Source organism: Conger conger, chromosome 11 (assembly GCF_963514075.1).
Source record: "Conger conger chromosome 11, fConCon1.1, whole genome shotgun sequence".
Classification (NCBI taxonomy): Eukaryota; Metazoa; Chordata; class Actinopteri; order Anguilliformes; family Congridae; genus Conger; species Conger conger.
In genome coordinates, this window is record NC_083770.1 from 1427434 (window position 1) to 1450016 (window position 22583).

General features: G+C 45.0%; 1 protein-coding gene across 4 annotated transcripts in view; it reads left to right on the forward strand.

The window, feature by feature from the left end:
- Positions 1 to 5479: 5479 nt before the first annotated feature.
- The window catches only part of plpbp (pyridoxal phosphate binding protein), a 49495-nt gene continuing 32391 nt past the window's right edge, over positions 5480 to 22583 (forward strand). The window contains exons 1-2 of one of the 4 annotated variants that reach the window (XM_061260580.1): positions 5547 to 5681; positions 18963 to 19064. In XM_061260580.1, coding sequence (XP_061116564.1) covers positions 19029 to 19064 — 36 coding nt within the window. In that variant the 5' untranslated portion in view covers positions 5547 to 5681; positions 18963 to 19028. Of the gene's footprint in view, positions 5682 to 10038; positions 10140 to 18962; positions 19065 to 22583 lie in introns of those variants that run through there. The other 3 variants (XM_061260579.1, XM_061260581.1, XM_061260578.1) reach the window with 3 other exon arrangements.

The window sequence follows — 22583 nt, forward strand, 5'->3', positions numbered from 1 at the left end:
ATAAATTAGCTGTTAAATGTAAATAAATTTACTTAATAAAAATTAAAAAGCAAGTTGCTATGTAGCAACATTACGCAATGGCTATTGCATGTTATATATATATATATATATATTGAAGCGCCGAAGAATGGGAGTCAGAGGCGGAGTATCCAGGTTAATTGTTTTCTTTACTATGGAACTTGTCAGTTAACAGGCAGAGCGAACTGGTTAGAACAAGCATACCAATCATGTATATATCAACCTGGTTCCGCACCTTATTTCAGTCCGTGCGGAACATTATCACCCACACACAAGGTTCTGTAGGTGAATTATGTCACGTCACTACACAAGCCCCCCCAGAATTCACCCATAGTCAAAATCCCCTCGTCGGGGAGGAACTATGAGCCGACCAAGCCAGGTGTGTGACACAGGATGTGCGGAGGAAAGCGCAGCAGGTAAGGCTGTGCCGTCCCCTGGATCCGGAGACGAGGGCGTGTCCGGGGTCGCAACCACAGGAGGGCGGCCTCGGCGTGGGGCTCGGCCCAACTCCAACGGCCGGGAAACGTCCATGTGGGCGGGTTTGACCCTATCGATGGAGATAGTGTCCGCCCTACCATCCAAGTCCACCACCAAGCTCTTTTCTCCGTGCTGCAGAACTCTGAACGGTCCGTCATACGGAGGGCGTAAGGGTCCACGGTGTGCGTCATGACGCACGAAAACGAACTCCGCGGAGCGTAGGTCGCGGGGCACCTGGAATGTAGGGGTGCCGTGTTGCGACGTGGGAATGGGTGCGAACCCCAGTATCGAGCAGAGAGGAGCGTTGCCTGGCCGCTGACCAGGGGACAGAGGTCTCCAGAATGAAATCCCCGGGGACCCGCAGAGTCTGCCCGTAGACGAGCTCGGCTGACGAGGCTTGTAGGTCCTCCTTAGGGGCGCTCCTGAGGCCTAGCATGACCCACGGGAGCTTATCCACCCAGTTGCCGTCCGTTAAGCCAGCCCGCAGAGCTGCCTTCATGGAGCGATGGAATCTTTCACACAAGCCATTAGCTTGGGGGTGGTAGGCGGCGGTGCGATGCAGTTTAACTCCCAGACCCTCCGCAACCGCGGTCCAAAGCTCTGAGGTGAACTGCAAGCCACGATCGGAGGAGAGGTCAGACGGGGTTCCGAACCTCGCGACCCACGTGCCGATGAAAGCGCGGCTCACGACGGAAGCTGACGTTGAGGAGAGGGGAACGGCCTCGGGCCAACGGGTCGTCCTGTCCACCATCGTGAGGAGGTAGGTGAAACCTTGAGAAGAGGGCAGTGGTCCCACAAGGTCGACGTTAACGTGGTCAAATCTCCGCTCGGGAACCGTGAAAGGCTCGAAAGGGGCTTTAGTGTGCTGGTGCACTTTGGCGCGTTGACAGGCCACACACTCGTCAACCCACTGTTTCACATCTTTCTTAAGACCTTGCCACACGAACTTCTCAGAGACTAATCTTACGGATGGCTTCCTGCCGGGGTGGGAAAGGTTGTGCACCGCCTTGAAAACAGCTCGTCTCCAGCTTGTAGGGACCAAAGGACGAGGTTGGCCGGTGGAGGTGTCGCACAACACCTGTGCATCTGAGTCGCCGACCTTGACACTTTCAGGGCGTAATCCAGTATCTGTAGACTTAAGGGCTTGTAATCCAACGTCAGAAACCTGATCCGTGGCCATGCGGAGGTAATTGAGGCCCAGCTGAACAGTCCCGACTACTGCCCTGGAGAGGCAGTCCGCGACCAAGTTGATCTTGCCAGCAATGTGTTGGATGTCCGTGGTGTCCTCAGAAATGTACGAAAGCTGTCGTTGCTGGCGGGTGGACCATGGCTCTGCCACCTTGGACATAGCGAATGTGAGTGGTTTGTGATCCACGAATGCCGTAAACTTACGACCTTCCACCACAAACCGGAAGTGGCGGACCACCAACCAAAGGGCCAGGAGCTCTCTATCGAAAGCGCTGTATTTGCGCTCCCTGGGGGTCAACTGCCGGCTGAAAAAGGCGAGTGGCTGCCAAGCACCATTAACCCACTGTTCATGCACAGCTCCAACGGCGTAGTCCGATGCGTCGGTAGTGATGGCGACAGGGGCTTTGAGCGACGGGTGAGCCAACATAGCAGCCTGGCTCAGGGCTGCCTTGGTGGCATGGAAAGCGGCCTCTCTCTCGGCCGTCCAGTCAATGGCCTGGTTGGGAGACTTCCCTTTTAAGGCTTCATATAATGGATGCATGGTGTGGGCCGCCTGGCTGATGAAACAGTGATAAAACGTCACCATCCCCAGAAACTCTCGGAGAGCCCGGGCTGTGGGCGGCCGTGGGACAGCGGAGACGGCCTCCACTTTCGCTGGGAGGGGGGCTGCCCCATCTTTGTCAATGATATGTCCGAGGAAGCGGATGGAGGATAATCCGAACAGACACTTCGTCGGGTTGATGATCAAACCGTGTTGGCTGAGTCTCGTGAAAAGCTCCCGGAGATGCAGCATGTGCTCCTCTTCTGAGGTGCTGCCGACGAGGATGTCGTCCAAGTAGACGAAAATGAAAGGCATGTCTCTGAGCACTGAATCCATCAGCCGCTGAAAGGATTTAGCTGCATTTTTAAGTCCGAACGGCATACGTAGGAATTCGAACAAACCAAAGGGTGTGATCACCGCTGTTTTGGGGACATCTGAAGGACGCACTGGGACTTGGTGGTATCCACGCACCAAATCGACTTTGGAGAAAACGCGCTTCCCAGCCAAGTGCGCGGAGAAGTCCTGAATGTGGGGGACTGGATAACGGTCAGGAGTGGTAGCGTCATTGAGGCGGCGGTAGTCACCGCATGGTCGCCACCCACCGTCGGGTTTTAGGACGATGTGGAGGGGCGAGGCCCAGGGGCTGTCCGAGCGGCGAATGATGCCTAGGCGCTCCATGTTGGTAAACTCAGCTTTAGCGACCGCTAACCTGTCCGGGTTGAGCCGCCGGGCTCTAGCATAGACAGGTGGTCCTTCAGTAACCACGTGGTGCTCCACTCCGTGTTTGGCGGTGGCGGCGGAAAAAGTGGGCTGTGTCAGGCTGGGAAACTCGCCGAGCAGGCGCTGATATTTGTCACTTCCTGATAGTGAACCTGAAAGACCGCCGTACGTCGCCTCATCGCGGACACATGCGAAAGAGGAGAATGTCATCGCATCTATCAGGCGGTTATTCTTGACATCTACTAACAGTCCGTGAGCGCACAAGAAATCAGCACCCAGGAGGGGAAAGGAAATGTCCGCTGTGACAAAACGCCATGTAAACCGCTGACCTCCAAAACACAAGTCTACTGTCTTCGTTCCGTAGGTGCGGATAGGAGCGCCATTAGCGGATGACAAGCGCGGGCCATTTTCTCCCCCGGCGGTGTCGCTCACCGTCGCTGGTAGGACGCTCCTCTGAGCGCCGGTGTCGCAGAGGAATTTGCGCCCGGAGAGGGTGTCTCTGATAAACAACAGTCGGCTTGATACGCCTGCGCTCACAGCCACTACTGAGCGCAGGCTCCCACGTTTCCCGCCGACTTGTAACTACACGGGGGGTAGCATCTCCTTGCCTTCGCGCCGAAGCGCTTGTGGTGAGAACACATGCCTGTGTCTGTACGGCTGTTAGAGGCTACAGGCTCCCTGCTGGCTAGCATATCTCTGGCCGGGGTTTCGTAACCACGTGTCGGGGCCATTACTTCCGGGTCAGACCGCTGTGTGGCTAAAAAAAAACGGTCGGCCTCTTCAGCTAATTTACGGGGATCCGTAATGGTCGTGTTAGCTAACGCCGTCTGTACATGTGGCGGCATGCTCTGAAGGAATATCTCAATGAACAAGAAACATGGTTCCTCCTTACCTAGCCACCCCAGCAGCCTCTCCATGTGGACGGATGGCTTGTCGTCCCCAAGGCTCTTGACTGAGAGCAGACGCCGGGCTCGCTCAGACCGCGACAGTTCGAAAGTCCTGAGGAGGTGAGCCTTAAACGCCGTGTACTTGTCATGTTCAGGAGGGGACGTAATAAATCCAACTGTCCTGGCCGCGGTGGAGCTGCCAAGCGCCGCGACGACGTGAAAGTAGCGTGCGTCGTCCTCAACAATGGCGCGGATGGCACACTGAGCCTCAGCCTGCGCGAACCACGCTGCTGCTGACGACTCCCAGAACTCCGGCAATCTCAAAAAATGTACATTGTTCGCCATGTTCACTTCGGTCTCGGAGACTTCTACGAGACCTACGTCGGGGTCACCAATGAAGCGCCGAAGAATGGGAGTCAGAGGCGGAGTATCCAGGTTAATTGTTTTCTTTACTATGGAACTTGTCAGTTAACAGGCAGAGCAAACTGGTTAGAACAAGCATGCAATCATGTATATATCAACCTGGTTCCGCACCTTATTTCAGTCCGTGCGGAACACTTATCACCCACACACAAGGTTCTGTAGGTGAATTATGTCACGTCACTACAATATATACATTTTTTACTTCAGACAGTTGTATGAAGCTAAAGCTGTGTCTTTATTCTTGTTATAGTCGGTGTTGACGTTGGTAATTTCCTTAAAGGTACAATTGGAAAGATTTTTGTGTTAAATTGTTACAAGACCGTTGTAAATCCCTTCCTATCATTGAAAAAGGATCACTGACATGTTGACTCACCCTCTGGCTGTGTTTATAGTCCTTAAATTCGGACTTCAAAATATGCAGTTGATGGGCCAGCACTCTGTACCAAAACCTTGCACAGCTGTACACTAATTCAAGTTAATTGGTTGAAAATGGGTACTAATTGCCACAGCCAATGGCGTTTCAACATCAGCGCGTTCACAGAGAAGGGGGAGGGATAAACAGTGTTTGGGTTTGAGCGTGTTTGTTGCTGCAATTCCTCTCTCATTCCTCTCTTGACCGAAATTACCTATAGTACTTTTAAGTTATTTGAGACGTTTATTTAGATTTCTTTGCTGGCTAATGGTAACATTGACTCACAGAACTGCTAGCTGTGACGCATGTGCTGTGCTGCTAGTTTTTGGCTCACAAAATAATTATCTAGGTTGGAAAGCGGCATCATAATTCAGTGGACCCAGTGCCGCTTACGAGAGAAATGAGTCTGAATAAAAACGACCAAATATTAAACACCAGTTTAAATCACAAGCTGTGATAGAAACGGTTATGTGAAAAGGCAATTCATTTTTCCCATGGAGAAATTGCGCTTTAATCCAGAAATCCATATATGAGCAACAGTTTTTGGGAGTTATATCAGACATAATTACATTCATAAACCAAGTTAACGTCGATTTCTGACCCAGGAGATTGCTGTTTACTGACCCAGGGAGCATTCATGTTTCGTCAGAAGCAAGGGTGTTGCAAGACAACATCAGGAAAATTGTTCTGACAGCCCCTTGACTCTACGCTCCATGCCAGCTGGTGGCGGTAGTGCGCCAATATGCTGCTAGTACAGCAATTAAGCCTCAGAAGAAGAAGGTGGGGAAAAAAAATCTTCCGGGGCCATCACGTGACAATACAACGCCTGACCTCGGTTCTCCATTGGCAGTGTAACGTATCTGTCTTTTACGTCAGGGCGGAGGAAGACGGGCGGGTTTGATGGGACAGTTGTGCTTCTCGGGTTATGTGGAAAATAGGAATGTCGGAAGAGATCGGGAAGGCGCTGCAAGCAGTGGTCGACCGCGTGAAGCAGGCGGCTGCCCGTAGACCACAGGTTAGTTAGGTAGTTACTTACTACGAGTAAGAACTGGAACAAGAAATCCCTATGCCCTGTGCTCTTTGTTGGCTACAAGTGTCCGACGAAGGTGCATTCAGTTTTTCCGGATCTGTTATGTAAAACAAAACACCTTCATAACCTTTAACTGAAGCGCACTGGTCCTGTACGCGCAAGCACGCAACATCAAGTTAATCCAATAACCGTTGTTTTTAACTGATTATGTTATGTTTTTCTACCTCGTGATTAACGGTAATGGGTATCTAGCAACATTTCACTTTGATACACACGTGGCATGCAAGCTAATGTTATACACTGGGCAAAATGTGTTGACAGCCGATATCCAGAAACAGCTTTATACCTACTTAGCCAAAGTAATAGCATATTTGGTAAAGCTAAGTTAAACCTTTTCAGGAAGGAAATATCCTTTATTGATTCTTACATGCATCTAGCACTGTTTAACGCTACACGCTTAATCAAATTCTCCTTGGCGCCATGTGACATTAATATGCATTCGGTCTGATAAATTAGCCTAGGTTTGTAGTAAAACATTTTAGAGCTAACTTATCGTTATGATTTAATGTTAACCTTGCCGCTAAGTTAACGATATTTAATTTGACTGTGATGGTGCAGCGTTAGCTTAAACGAAAAAAAACCCCAACAAAAAACCGTTCCACCTTATTTGTTGTACTTTTCTTTTGTCATTTAGCTGACGACCCTGACCCTTTCGCATTGATATTAGACACAGATTATTTCATAATCGTCCAGTCTCTACGCGGTAAAGGGGATAATAATCGTGCACTCTCTTCATTTAAGATAAGAGCTACAAGATGAGGCATCACTTGTTAGGATTGACCAGCCGTTTTGGAGATATGGCTCGTTAAAGTATGTGTGTCTGACAAGTGTTTTTATTTTATTTTATTGGCCTTCAAAGTTTTGCGAGTGGTTGTCACAAATTCTCACTTAGGTGTAAGAACTGGCTCTTCAGACACTGCTTTTGAGGATTTTGAAAGATTGGGGAACCTACAGTCCCCTCCAAAAGTATTGGAACAACCAGGCCCATTCCTTTGTTTTTGCAATGTACTGCATACATTTGGGGTTGAGATGAAAAAGATCAACACGAGACAAGAGTTCAGAATTTCAGCTTTTATTTCCTGGTATTCACAATGTGATGTGTTAAACTACTTTGAACATATCACCTTTGGTATCAGACCACCCAATTTTTAGGTGTGAAAAAGTATTGGAACAGAGTATTAAAGTAAATAACACTTAATATTTGGTAGCATGTCCCTTGATTGCAATAACTGCATCAAGCCTGCAACCCAATGACATCACCAAACTGTTGCATTCTTCTTTTGTGATGCTTTTCCAGGCTTTTACTGCAGCCTTTTTCAGTTGTTTGTTTCAATCTCTTCTTCAGGAGGTGAAATGCATGCTCAATTGGGCTAAAAGTCACTCGCTCAAAGATGTTTGAGCAGTTGTCACAGGTTCTCACCTAGAAGTGACCTAAATGTAAAAGCTGGCTGTTCTGCACTTTGGAACATAGTGAGTTTACGTTAGAAGGCTTTAATGAAAGATCCCCCATCCAGCCTGTGATTGATATTGACAGTTCTGGTTCCAGTGATCGGGAATTGGTGCTCGGCCCCAAAAACCATGATCGGAGCATTCCTAGTTACAGGTATATAAGTTACAATTTTTAATTATTTCTAAAGTTGGTTAAGGATGTAACTTCAACATATTCAAGGCAAGTCTAAATGTGGCAAAAAAGTTAAATATTCCTTTGGTCATATCTCTGCTAATATTATTAGTAACATGTTCACTAATAACTATACACTCTGGGAAAATGCTTTCAGTTGATTTTCATTTACAGATAAAATGCCGTAAAAAGTGTGTTTACATTTTATTTTGGTTCTGTCCTCTAGGATACAATGAGGTTGAACTGCAGACTGTCAGACTGCTTTAATTTGAGGGTATTATCGGATGAACCATTTAGAAATGATGGAACCTTTTGTTCCATCAGGGGGCGACATGGCTCAGGCAGTAAGAGCAGTTGTCTGGCAGTCGGAGGGTTGCCGGTTCGATCCCCGAAGTGTCCCTGAGCAAGACGCCCTGCATGGCAGCTAATCGCCGTTGGTGTGTGAGTGTGTGTATGAATGGGTGAATGAGAAGCATCAATTGTACAGCGCTTTGGATTAAGGCGCTATATAAATGGCAACCATTTACCATTTTTGTATATAGTCTCCGCCCCCCCATTAAAAAAAATATATTGGCTAGTTTAACATAATGTAGAATAAAGTAATCATTTTTAATATTTGGTTGCATATCCTTTGCATGCAGTGATAGGTTGAAGATCACTGGGTATCTTCCCTGGTGATACTCTGCCAGGCCTGTACTGCAGCCATCTTCAGTTCCTGCTTGTTTCTGGGATTTTTTGCCTTCAATCTCCACTTAAGCATGTAAAATGCATGTTCAGTTGGATTTAGATCCAGTGATTAACTCTGCCAAGAATTTAGCAGTATGTTTTGGGTCATTTTCCTCTTTCCATCACTCTGGTACATGTTCATCTTTGTCTCATCTGTCCACAAGACTTTGTTCCAGAGCTCTTGGGGCTCTCTTAGGGTTTTCTCTCATGATTCCCATGAAACCACTTGAAGCCATGTCTGTGATGAGTTGATATCCATATTCACTGAAAAATTAATTTCAATATGCAATTACACAATGCTTACTTTATGGTTCATTCAATTATTTTAAACTTACAGATTACCTTCTAGGACTTTTTAATAAGAATTGCCTTAATGGGCGGTCTGTAGCGTAGTGGTTAAGGTACATGACTGGGACCCGCAAGGTCGGGGATTCGATCCCCGGTGTAGCCACAATAAGATCCACAGAGCTGTTGGGCCCTTGAGCAAGGCACTTAACCCTGCAATGCTCCAGGAGAGGATTGTCTCCTGCTTAGTCTAATCAACTGTATGTCGATCTGGATAAGAGCGTCAGCCAATAATGTAATATTAAGGTAATGTAGTTACGCTCCTGTGACAGATTATATATAGTCATATTTTGGCCTGTCTTAAAATAGTTTAATTTAAATGTCAACATTGTAAGCTCTGGCCAACATTAGATATATAACACAACACTATTAAAAAACATTGGATAGTCATTGCACTATTAATAAGTTACACTCAATCAAAAAAATAAATTGTTGGATTTAATAAAATTATGAACAGTGGTTAAACCTAAAGATAGCTTTCATTTTTCAACTTGCCTGCTTAGTATTGTTGCGTGCAACATTTGTCCGATGATGTTTTGATCTATTTGTTTTTATATATACGGCATAGTTTAAAGCTAAATTTGAGTCCGGTGGTTTGAGTCCTCTGTACACCTTAAGAAACGCCATACAGTACGCCATAACATAACAAACACCTACAGATTTAAAACACTCAGAAATTAATTGATAACTTAATACTGCAGCATTCATTTCCCTGTGGTGTTTGCATTCTCAGCCCCTGAAACAGCAGAGGCTGCTCGCTGGACTATTTCAAGTTATTACGCAGCTGGAATCTTTCTCTATATTGTCTGACCAATTTGTGCATTTTGTCTCTGGTGTTGAAAGAGCATTTATTTAATTATACTGAGTTTCGAATTTCAGCTTCACAGAAAACTAATCGGTTATGGGTTTTTGTTAAACACTCAGTTTCGGTTAACCATTTAAACGTTTAAACGTTCACTCCCTTGGTCTGGACCCCAACCTATCCCCACCCTCCCTCCGCCCCAACCTATCCCCACCCCCCGCCCCAACCTATCCCACCCACCCTGTTTTTGAAACATTGTGCGCAGCAATGTTGTCTCAGATTCTGACAATCGTGAATAGCCTTGAAAGTAACTTTCCTCTCGAAAACCAAATTATTTCAATGTGCTCTGCACATTCTCATTGCTTATTTTGTCGCCGAGCACACAAAATAGATGGGAATGCATTGGTTTTGCCTTGATGGAATGAACCATTTTCAAGAGTCCAACATCGGCTTGAGGTATTTTCTTCCTGGTAGCAGCAGGCCTTTCGGCCCCTGAAGCACAAGCTCTTACAGCAGAGGACACATTTTAAAGCTTGCAGGTAAGCTGTGGCAATCACTTGATATATTTTTGGATCACCTTGCATTTGGCTTTATATAATATTTTTAAATAAACAGGAAGTTAAACATTTTTATTAGATGACAGATATGTCATGATATATCAAATTGCAGTATTAATACCCTATTTCTGTGTGCTATGCTATTTGGGCAGGTGATTTCTCAGCCTAATATCCTTAATATATTCCCAGCAAATTACATCATAATTTCTCAAAAAATGATTTTATTTTGCCCAAAAGATTTGAGAGAAGCCTCCAGAATATTCCTCCAATGCAATGTGAAGGAGGATGGGTCTGAGGGAGAGGATATCCTTGATCTGAGTGCGAAATAAATGGTACAGTATGCTTGTCTTGCTATCATCATGTTGACCTCAGGTTATTACATATACTAGGCTATTGGTGATTTGTGCCATAGTTAAATACAGTATTCTCATGCTGAATGATTTTTGTATTTTACAGAATCCGCTATATTGTATTTTCAGCTACATTAAAATTTGTACAGATCAGTTTGATGTTCTATCAGTATCCTCAACACACCTTTACAGATAACACATTGTTATATTCTTGTCTTCAATAGCTATACTCTTAACCCCTTCTCAAGTGACACCTTTTTAAAATTGACATACTGTGTCATCGCACCCATAATGAAATGACATACCCAAAATACTGACATAATTGACTCCAGGTGTAATCCTCTCCGGAAAGGCAGCCCGCAGGTGTTTGTTCTCAAAGAGGCAGAGATCTGAAGCGTTGAGCATTCTGTACTTCAAGAACTGCTGACCTGTACCCAAATGGCTCAACGGCTTAAACTAGCAATGTAACATTAACTCCTTCATGCAAGCTCTCTGCAGTGGCCTGGCACGGGCCCATGTTGGTTACCACAGGATTAGATGAACAGCTTCAATAAGCTCCAGACATGTATAATGAAGTTCAGGCACTTTACTGCCACAACCTTTGCACAGAATTAAAATTAATTACAAACTTGTATTGTTTTTTTCATTGTTGTATGCATAGGCTTACAACCATAGACGCCAGGAGTAGTCAAATCCAGTCCTGGAGAACTGGTATGGATGCAGGTTTAACTCCAGTCCTAGAGAGCTGGTATGGATGCAGGTTTAACTCCAGTCCTGGAGAGCTGGGGTGGTTGCAGGTTTAACTCCAGTCCTGGAGAGCTGGTATGGATGCAGGTTTAACTCCAGTCCTGGAGAGCTCGTATGGATGCAGGTTTAACTCCAGTCCTGGAGAGCTGGTATGGATGCATAATTTTGCTGCTACCAGTTACCCTGGCTCAATGAGCTAATTAGCCATATCCACCATGACCGATTCACTCATAAATTATCCATCCATCCATCCATCATCACCTGCTTATCCGGAGTTGGGTCGCGGTGGCAGTAGGCAAAGCCGGGTATTCCGGGCGTCCCTCTCCCCAGCAATGCATTCTAGCTCCTCCAGGGGCATCCCGAGGCGTTCCTAGGCCAGGAGAGATATATGGGGTCTCCGCCCAGTTGGACGAGCCCGGAAAACCTCCAAAGGGAGGCGCCCGGGAGGCATCCTGATCAGATGCCCAAACCACCTCAATTGGCTCCTTTCGACGTGAAGCAAGCCACCGTTTTCCGGCAGAGAACCATGGCCTCGGACTTGGAGGTGCTGACTCTCATCCCGGCTGCTTCACACTCGGCTGCAAACCGCTCCAGTGCGTGCTGAAGGTCACAGTCCGATGAAGCCAGCAGAACCACATCGTCCGCAAAAAGCAGAGATGCGATTCTGAGGTCACCAAACCGGACACTCTCCTCACTTCGGCTGCACCTTGAGATCCTGTCCATGAATACCACAAACAGGACCGGTGACAAGGGGCAGCCTTGGCGGAGTCCAACACCCACAGGAAACGTGCTTGACTTTGTGCCGAGAATGCGGACACAGCTCTCACTTTGGTTATGCAGGGACCGGATGGCTCGTAACAACGGCCCCGGTACCCCATACTCCCGCAGTACACCCCACAGGGTTCCCCGGGGGACACGGTCGAAAACCTTCTCCAAGTCCACAAAGCACATGTGGACTGGATGGGCAAACTCCCATGACTCTGCCAGCAACCCTGCCAAGGTAAAGAGCTGGTCCACTGTTCCGCGACCAGGACGGAAGCCACATTGCTCCTCCTGTATCCGAGGTTCGACCGTCGGTCGGAGCCTCCTTTCCAGCACCCAGGAGTAAACTTTCACGGGGAGGCTGAGGAGTGTGATACCCCGATAATTGGAGCAGACCCTCCGGTCCCCCTTCTTGAAAATGGGGACCACCACCCCGGTCTGTCACACTGCAGGTACTGTCCCCGACCTCCACGTGACACTGAAGAGGCGTGTCAGCCATGACAGCCCAACAATGTCCAGAGCCTTCAGCATCTCAGGCGAATCTCATTCACACCCGGCGACTTGCCGCTGAGGAGCTTTTTGACTACCTCAGCAACTTCTGCCAGGGATATAGGTGCAGATTCCCCTGAGTCTTCGGGCTCTGCCTCTTCCACAGAGGACGTGTTGTTCGGGTTCAGGAGCTCCTCGGAGTGCTCTTTCCACCGCCTGACAACATCCCCAGTCCGGGTCAGCAGTTCTCCTCCCCTGCTGAAAACAGCCTGAGACAAGCCCTGCTTTCCCTTTCTGAGTCATCGGATAGTTTGCCAGAACTTCCTCGAGGCCAAACGAAAGTCCTTCTCCATAGACTCTCCGAACTCCTCCCATACCCGGGTTTTTGATTTGGCGACTGCCGAAGCCGCAGCCCTTCTGGCCACCCGGTACCTGTCTGCTGCTTCAGGGGACCCCCGGGCCAGTCAAGCCCGAAAGGCCTCCTTCTCCAGCTTGACGGCCTCCCTCACCCTCCCGCCCCGACAGGAACCGATGACCTTCTGGCCACAGCTCCTGCTTGCCGCCTCTGCAATGGAGGCTTTGAACATGGCCCACTCGGACTCCATGTCTCCAGCTTCCCCCGGGATGCGTGAGAAGTTCTTCCGGAGGTGGGAGTTGAAGATCTTGCGAACAGGGGCCTCCGCCAGACGTTCCCAGTTCACCTCACTACATGTTTGGGTTTACCGGGTTTGTCCGGCAGCCTCCCCAGCCACTTGATCCAACTCACCACCAGGTGGTGATCAGTTGACAGCTCTGCTCCTCTCTTCACCCGAGTGTCCAAGACATACGGCCGCAGGTCTGATGATACGACCACGAAGTCGATCATCGATCTTTGGCCTAAGGTGCTCTGGTACCAAGTACACTTATGAGCTACCCTATGCTCGAACATAGTGTTTGTTATCGACAATCCATGACCAGCACAGAAGTCCAATAACAAAACACCACTTGGGTTCAGATCAGGCAGGCCATTCCTCCCAATCACCCCCCTCCAGGTTGAAGTCGCCCAGCAGAACTATGGAGTCTCCGGTGACCCTCTCGTTCCCCGGGTGGAACTCCAACACAGTGGCGCTCAGCCGGTGGCTTGTGAGTATCCCCACACCCGCCCGGACGCCTCTCACCTTGAGCAACTCCAGAAAAGAACAGAGTCCAGCCCCTCTCCAGGAGTTTGGTTCCGGAACCAGTACTGTGCGTGGAGGTGAGCCCAACTATATCTAGTTGGTACCGCTCCGCCTCCCGCACTAGCTCCGGTTCCTTCCCCACCAGAGAGGTGACGTTCCACCTCCCCAGAACCAGTCTGCGACGCCGAGGATCAGCACGCCCGGATCCCCGCCTTTGCCTACTGCCCGTTGGGCAAAGCACCCGACTCCGATGCTGACCCCTGCAGGTGGTGAGCCCACAGGGTGGCGACCCCACATGACCAGTTCGGGCTGTGCCCGGCTGGGCCCCATGGGATAAGGCCCGGCCACCAGACGCTCGCCGACGAGCTCCCCTCCCGGGTCTGGCTCCAGCAGGGGGCCCCGGTTTCCCTGGGTCACTGTGTGGCCGTATCATGGAGTCTTTGAATCGCTCTTAGTCTAGCCCCTCCCCCGGGACCAATTTGCCTTGGGAGACCCTACTGGGGGCTAACAGTGCCCCCGACAACCTAGCTCCCAGGATCATCGGGGCACACAAACCCCTCCACCACGTTAAGGTGGCGATTCCTCGGAGGGGACTCATAAATTAGACCACAATAAAATGCTACAAGACAAGAACATTTATCAACTGCTGTTCATATTGTGGAATGTGGCTACAAATGACAGGCCATGTAAATGATTGGGCTAATTAAATAATTAAGTGCAGAAGTTAGTCTGAAATTCAGATCAATATGGCGCTCCATGCCCATGCCTGTAGGCTGTCAGAATCAGGGTTGGGCAAGGATCGCCTGGGCCGTTTACACAGGGCAGGTTGGGTCCTTGGATTCATGCTGTTGCTGCTAAATTGTGACCCTACCATCTGTATGCCTCAGCAGAAATCGAGATTAATCAGACCAGGCTACGTTTTTCCAGTTTTCTCTGTCTAGTTTTGGCGAGCCTGTGCCCACTGCAACCTCAGCATTCTGTTCTTGACAGAAATGGAACCTGACGTGATCTTCTGCTATTGTTGCCCATCCACCTCAAAGTTTGACTTGTGCATTCTGAGATGCTTTTCTGCTCACAAGAGTGTTTTTCTGAGGTGCCGTAGCCTTTCTGCCAGCTCAAACCAGCCTGGCCGTTCTTCGCTGACCTCTCACATCAACAAGCCATTTCCGCCTGCAGAACTGCCGCTTACTGCATGATTTTTGTGTTTTGCACCATTTTGAGTAAACTTTAGAGACAGTTGTGTGTGAAAATCCCAGGAGATCAGCAGTTACAGAAATACACCAACAATAATGCTAAGGTCGAAATCACTGATCACATTTTTTCTCCATTCTGATGGTTGATGTGAACATTAACTGAGGCTCCTGGCCCGTATCTGCATGATTGTATGCATTTCACTGCTGCCACTCGATTGGCTGATTAGATAATCACATGAATAAATAGGTCTACATGTGTTCCTAATAAAGTGCTCAGTGAGTGTACGTATGCAAGAGGCCATTCATGAGTAAAATTTGGCTTGGGCCTTTGCAAGGAAATCCAAAAGTTGTACTGACTAGACACATTTTAGATACCTGGGGAACAAATGTACCCCCCTAATTCCTGAAGCCAAATGTAAAACCAATGTCAGACGATCTAAAAACATTCCAAAATTTGGAGGGGTTAAAGTTGCTTTTGAATAGTCAGGTGTATTCAATCGCTTCCTTTGTGCAGGTAAGGGACAGCTTAGTATCTAGTATTGATTCTAGGCTTTTGATTGCCTTTGGAGTTTGTTATGCCAATGAGGCCCAGAGTTGAGGCCAATGACAGTCAAGGATGCCATTGTGAGACTGAGAAATAAGAAGAAAAACGTTGGAGATTGACTAAACAATAGGCTTTCCAAAATAAACTCATTTGTAAACTCATAATGAACACATACTATGTAAAACACAAATGTAAAATAAATTAGCTCAATGTGTCCATGTCTAGCCTTCTGACCAGGGCAGGAATTTCACCGGTGGCCATGGTTGTCGTTGCCCCTCTCTTTGGCCTTAATGCCCCTTTAAAACATGCCCTGTTAATGCTTGTAGTATGTTTGATAAGAGAAGACTTTTTGGTCAGTGAGTGACCAAAACGCTGTCACTTGCTGTTCCAATAGTACATGTAGATAATTCTACTGAACATAGCAGTATTCAAATCGGTAAGTATATTTTTCTACAGTGGTATAAAATGTTATTACTACTCTTATTCCTATTCTAGCTATATTTCTACCTATTCCTTTTCTATTATTTATTAGTTTTATCTATCTATTTCATTGTAATTAATGCAGTCGTGGCAATTTAAATTAATTGACAGCGTCTGTTAACGTTACCTTTTTGTTTAACGGTAACGTGCCACAAACGTTTAAAACCATAATGGATATGTATATTTGTACAGTAGCTATCTAACGTGGCAATTTAATTGAAATTCTTGTGAATAATTATAAAGTATAATAACTATATATCTTTTGTGATTAATGATAATCTATTTTGTAAGTTTAATATTAGTTGGCTTCAAAATGGGGCGACTGTATCGAACCCTCAAACTGCCTGTTAATGGGCAATGTGCTGTCCTATTAACTAATTGCTGAATTCCCTCAAGACTACATTGGTATAGCGCTCTGTAACATAGCAATTTTCAATCACTATGGTAACAAGATATACCGGTTGAAAGTGTTAAAATTCTAGGTTCTATTTGTATCACATATTGTATGATTCCATTGCTGTAGTGACATCAGATCCTTATTTTGTAACTTGGGTGGCTAAACAAGCATGGGGGGGAACTTGCCTTCTCAGCATTTTGGAAATCCGCATACAGGGTCCAGCAAACCAAATGCATAATAGTTTCTAATTATAAAAAGTGTGCTAACTCTGAGAAACATGGACGGAATGTCCATTGTTTCCTTAGAATTTCTCTGGAGGAATTATCATTAAGTACTTATAAATGCTATCATCTACGTTTTGTATAGGCTCTCTGGAGCACATCTGTGCGTAAAAAAGAAAAGCATAATTTCTGCGCTACAAAATACCGACTACAGGCATTTGATGACTGAAAAACGTTTTAGCTAATGACAACAGCATGGCATTTTTTCGCCTCTGCAACGTAACCGTAGTATTTTCAATGCACGAGCTGAGACTTGCGATTCGGCTTTTGAATAGTAAATGATAGGGATGTGACGGATCATCTGTTTTTGTAATCGGTTACTATCCCATTTTGAAAACGGTTAACCTTGTGGCTGATACTGCTTACGGCTGCTCTGGGTCTTATTTCTGGAAAAACTTGGTCGTAGCATTCTGACAAACATTTCATGGCCCATCTTAAGACAGTTTTATTTAAATGTCAACATTATAAGTCAGTAATAGCCTAACTGCCAAATTAAGGATTTACACTGACATTGACATATTGTGCTCATAGATCCAGGCATGCTGGTTGATTGCGTGTGCATTTAAAATTAATTGGTTAAAATGATAATTCTTAGTGTTTTCATCCCTCCACCCAGGATTCTGCCTGACAGACTTCATTGGCATGAAATGTGCCCAATCTGTTGCTATTGAGAAAATTCTGTGGTCATAGTAATGTTCAATATTTGTGTAGCAGTAACATGCTAACACTGTGTTGTTGTGGTCTATTTTAGGCAGATAATCCGACAGAAGCGTTGTAAATATAAAAATGGGATTTTGTACAGATTGGTTTAATGATTTTACTTTCATGGTTTCTATACATTTAGGCTTATATTTTTATGCAACAGTAAACTAAATGCTTTTGATTTTATACGGCGCTGGGCAATCTTTGTGGTGACAGGATTAATGTGGTCCTTTTAAAGCAGGGAATTTTCGCTTTCAATATCCAATGGATATGATAGGCTACTGGTCTAAGAATTTTTCTTTTTTGCCAACAATTCTACTTTATTTTTTAGAAATAGTTAAAGTTAAAGGTACAATAGGTAAGACCATTGTGAATCCCTTCATGTCATTGAAAAAAAAAAAAAATCTATATATATATAGTAGGTATTTATAATCAGTCAGTCATGTCAGTGTCTTCCTGAATATGGGGCAAAACTTCTCGAAACACACACGTCCAGTGTTTGGCTTGAATCTCCAGCCTGTGCTTCCTAGAAAGTAACGGGTGCTAACATTAGCATACCAATATCACGGAACCTGAGCAATATGACGGACAGCTCTGACTTCACCAAATTGGTGGACAAGCTTTTCGATTTTGATGAAGAAATGCAACCTTACAGTTTTCAACCGGGATTATTGAGGAAGAATTGCGAGAGAGACAGACAGCGGAGGAGCACGTACAATCGAACACAGAGTTTGCATCACTGCCAATAATAACAATAATAACTTTGATCGAACCCTTGCTACATCTTGCAGTACTTATCAACTTCTTCTGCAGCAATAGGACAATTAATTGGAAGAAGTATCGACAGCCAAGGTTTTGAAACAGCTTGTGAGCTCAATATTTACTTACTGCTTAGTTATCCTCCTGGACCCCTTGTCTCTCTCTTTCTCTGTAAATTCTGGTTCAAAACTGTAACGTCAGCAATTGCCATCGAAAGAAGTTAGAGAATCGCCAATGTTCATTTCTCGATGTTTGATGCGCGCGTTCATTCCCATATAGTGAATTGATTTTAATTAGAAATGTAGTTGTTCTGGATTTCTTTTTCTTATTTAACTCTTTATTCACGTCGGCTACGTCATCACAGTCTGTGATTTAGCTGGCTAGCCAGCCCCTGTCTCTCAGATTTATTGATGATGGCGATGGCTGCAATGGAGCCGTTAGAATGTGAAAATGATGGCTGATGGCGATTGCTGCCATTGATGGCTGCAGTGGAGCCGTGCCGTAACTCTGTCAGAGCTGTCCATATCTCTTCAATGTCAGCGTGTTCACAAGAGGGGGGGGGGGGGGGTGTAAACAGTGTCCTGGTTTGAGGGTGACTACACAATCCCGGAAAAGGTAAGCTAGCTCTGGCCAACATTAGAGATACAGAACACAACACTTTTTAAAGAAACGTTGGACCTAATTTAGCCTAGTAGTGCAATCAAGAAAGAAAAAAAAATTGGATTTATTTAAATTATGAACAGTGGTTACATGTAGTTATAGCCTTTATTTTTCAATTTGGCTAACATTTGTCCAATGATGTATTGCTTTATTTGTTTTTATATATATGGCATAGTGGAAAGCTACGTTCGGGGGGGGGGAGTGCAAAGGATAGGATAAAACGTGTTGTATAATTTCGTTGGCAAAACCTAATGTCTCCAAATGTCCTTTTTGGAAAACTGCGTAGACATAGCTCAGAAAAAACAAAAAGATTGAGTAATTCGGATTCAAACAAGGACCAAAGGGGGGGGGGTTACCTTTCAGAAGAGACCAGGATTATCCCTGTCGTCAAAATGCTTCAAGAATACTAACCATTTTATTTTGGGTATGTCAGTTTCAAGCTTGTGTCAAGGTGGTGATGCTTAAGGGGTTAAAGGATCTTTATGGTCTCCAAAACACGGTCCCTTCGAAATGCTCTTCCTACAATAAGTTTATGGAGAAGATCCTTTAAGCTGGCAACTGCACATTGGTGTGAAGTGAGCCCTAATAGTGATGCCTAACCTGCAGTTTGCTCACTGATCTCATTTCTCCTTAGAGTATTTAAGTGCCAAAGCGGACTCTGGAAGGTTCAGTTGAGGAAATTGATTGCACATGCACACTGATGAGAAGAAGCTGGCTAGGAGGAAGAGCTTGTTCTGTAAGTGGACCATCTTGTATTCTATGTTTATAAATTATTGTGCAGTAAGTGTTAAACCTAATCCCCACCCCCTGTTTCTGTCTTTATGGTAATCTCCTATCAATTGAGACAACAAGGCAGTGTAAACATACACTACATGTTTATTCTTTATTAAATTAATAAACTACAATTATGTGTCTGTGTTTTTTTAAAGGCTATTGTATCCCTTACAAGGGGCAGTTTTTCTATGGGCTGTACTCTGTGACCACTTTATTTGGGATGCCTGCACACCAGCTAATGGCCATTGCACCAGCGCCATGAGACTGCTTGACTCAGACCTTCAGTTCTCCTCTCCTGCAACCAGACTATGAGAGGAAGCATGAAAATATGGATTCCAGTTCAATTACTTAGTGAAGCTCTGTAAGATATTGAAATACAGAGCTTCTAAGTGCCACCATTTTCAAGTAGTTCAGCCAGGCACCAGCTCCCCCTTCCCAGGCCTTAGACTTGGCCAGTCGAAAACCTTCCACTTTTTCTCCCTAATGAAGTAATTTTGTTGTGTTGGCAATCTGTTTTGGGTCATTGTCTTGCTGCATGATGAAGTTCAGTGTTTCCCGCAGTTAATTTGTCAGTTAAAGGTGGTGGCTGGCATTTATTTATTCTCAGAACATAAACATGCATACAAAATAAAGATCTAAATAATGAATACAAAATTGACTTGACTGCTGTCCATGCATAATCTTTTATTTATTTGATGGGCCACTTTTAACCCTCTTTTTCTGCATATTCTGCAAAACATCCCTAGGAATAACACAATGACTTAACATTGAAAATAATCTATACGGTATATTACAAAAAAATTATGTAAATAAGCAGCAATTCACATAGTAATCCTTTCTTTTTTTTAAATAAAATACATAAAAAGAAATACATGTGTACAATATAGGTAACAGGTGCAGTTATTTGAATGGGTCTTTTTGGATGATTTATAATGTAGCCTATTCATTCTCATTCAGGTCATATTATGTGAAAATAAATAATGTCCTACTCATCATGTTCCGTTTTGTAAAGCCAACCACAGTATTTTTTGTCCGTATACCACTCTGCCCAGTGACTCGGTGTTTAGAGGTTTGCGCGATACCAAGCCGGAGTGGAGGAAGCAGTGGAAGGGGTGAGGAAGATTGTTTAATCGACTTGTTTGTGGCTGGAAGAAGCCTGATATTTTGGGCTGATTTTTATCTGCCATCGCTCCTTGCAATGCGTGAGAAATTTTACTCATTTGAAAAGTTGAATTTGCCTACTCTAGTCTACTGATAAATGTTGAGAAACAGACGTGCAAAAGTCATGGTTTCACAATAGCATGAGAAAACAATTATCTTACTAACTAGAAAAATATCAGATAGGTTAAGATGAATAATTAACTGTCACCTCGAAGTTGGTCCCATTTCACATCAATTGAATGACAAACTGCGCAATGTTATTTTCAACCAGCAGATTCCGCTGTTCGACGCCACCTTTCGATGCATTCAGATTTTTAATAGATCTTTTTTCATTGATTTTCATTTTTTAATCCAGCTTTAGTTAAAGGTACAATAGGTAAGATTTTTGTGTTAGAACATTGTAACAAGACCGTTGTAAATCCCTTCCTATTATTTAAAAAGGCTCACTGCCATGTTGACTCACCCTCTGCCTGTGTTTACAGTCCTTAAATTTGGTTTTCAAAATATACATTTGACGGCCCAACACTGTACCAAAACATTGTTAATATTAACATTAACATTGTTAACTGTACAATAATTAATTCTCATTGGTTGAAAATTGGTTTCAGTTGCCACAGCCAATGGCGTTTCAACGTCAGTGCTTTTACACAGAAGGGGAAGGGATAAAGAAGCATTGTGGTTTGAAGGTGTTTGTTGCTGCTATTCCTCTCTTGACCATTAGAAGTCCGAAATTGCCTATTGTACCTTTAAGGCAGGGCAGTTTTTTGTTCAGGCGGCCTATACATCACTTTGGTAGAGGTTCATCTTGGTCTCATCTGTTCATAAAACGTTGTTACAGAACTGTTGTGGCTCTTCTCTGTACTTCTTTGCAAAGTGTAATCTTGCTTTCCGATTCTTATGACTGATGAGTTGTTTGCATCCAGTGGTATAGCCTCTATATTCCTGCTCTCTAAGTCTTTGAACGGTTGATTGAGACTTTAACCCCTGCCCTGTGGAGATTGTTGGTGATTTCACTGACTGATGTTTCAAAGTTATTCTTCACAGGTCTCACAATGGTTCTGTCATCAACTGCTGTTGTTTTCCTTGGTTGACCAGTTCAGTGTCTATTGCTCAGTATGCCGGTTGGTTCTTTCTTTTTCAGGACATTCCAAGTTGTTGTACGAGCTATCCCCAATGCTTATGCAATGGGGGTTTCCCCTCTTTTCTAAGCTTCAAAATGGCTTGCTTTTCTCCCAAAGACAGCTCTCTAGTCTTCATGTTGGTTTATCTTTTCTAACCAAAATGCAGTCTTCACAGGCAAACCCCCCAGGCAAACATTGTCTTGCCATTTCCATTCATGACGACTTCCTTGAGTAAGTCAGAGATATTCCCTCTGGTGTTGCTTTTGTGCATGGTACGTGGTTCCAGAACATGAGAAACCAGCTTCCACTCACCCGTAATGTGATGCGAAGTTACAGCAACGTAAGATTCGGTCACTCGCGACATCCAGGAATCTCAGCATTCGTTTTCGTCTTCTTTGGCATGGCGATGTTGGTGATACATGACATGGTGATTCAGTTGTCTTCAAATAAATAGCAGTGCGTTAAAAAAAAGTAAAGACGGGGCCCGCAGTGGCGCACAGACAAAGTTTTTCTAATGTTTCTGACAGTGGAAATGGATAGTTTGAAATGTTGAGAGTTTTTGTAGTCCTTCTTGGTTGAAATTAACCATCTTCATTCTGATATTCTTGGGCAAAACTGTGGTCACAGCAGTGGTCCCAAACCCTGTTCTTTGAAATTTACTGTCCTGTAGGTTTTCACTCCAACCCTAACAAAGCGCGCCTCATTTAACAGCTTCAGATCTTGTTGAGCTGCTAATTAGTAGAATCAGGCCTGCCAAATTAGGGTTGAAGTGAAAACCTTTGGGACGGTAGATCTCCAGGAACAGGGTTGGTAACCCCTGGTTTAGAAGAACCCATGGTTGTTAACATCAGACAAAACCGCCACTGCAGTTGGTTACTTTAGAAAGCATGGAGTTACTTCAGAATAAAATGTTCAACCCTGGAATTATACTCCCTGACTCATTGAAGCCATAACTGCTAAATCACGTGGGTCTGGGCCACCTCTGAGATAACGGTATGAAATGAAGCAAGCCTGGTGATGCTTCCATCTTTTCCAACAATCCATGGGTCCTTACTGCCTTTCAGATATTCATCATTCTGTACAGGTAAGGTTTATGCAGTTTCTCTCTATGTATATGTGATTCAAACAGTGTGTTAGCTAGCTTTAAAATACAGTTGCAATCAAAATTATTCAACCCCCATTGCACATTAGGTTTATTG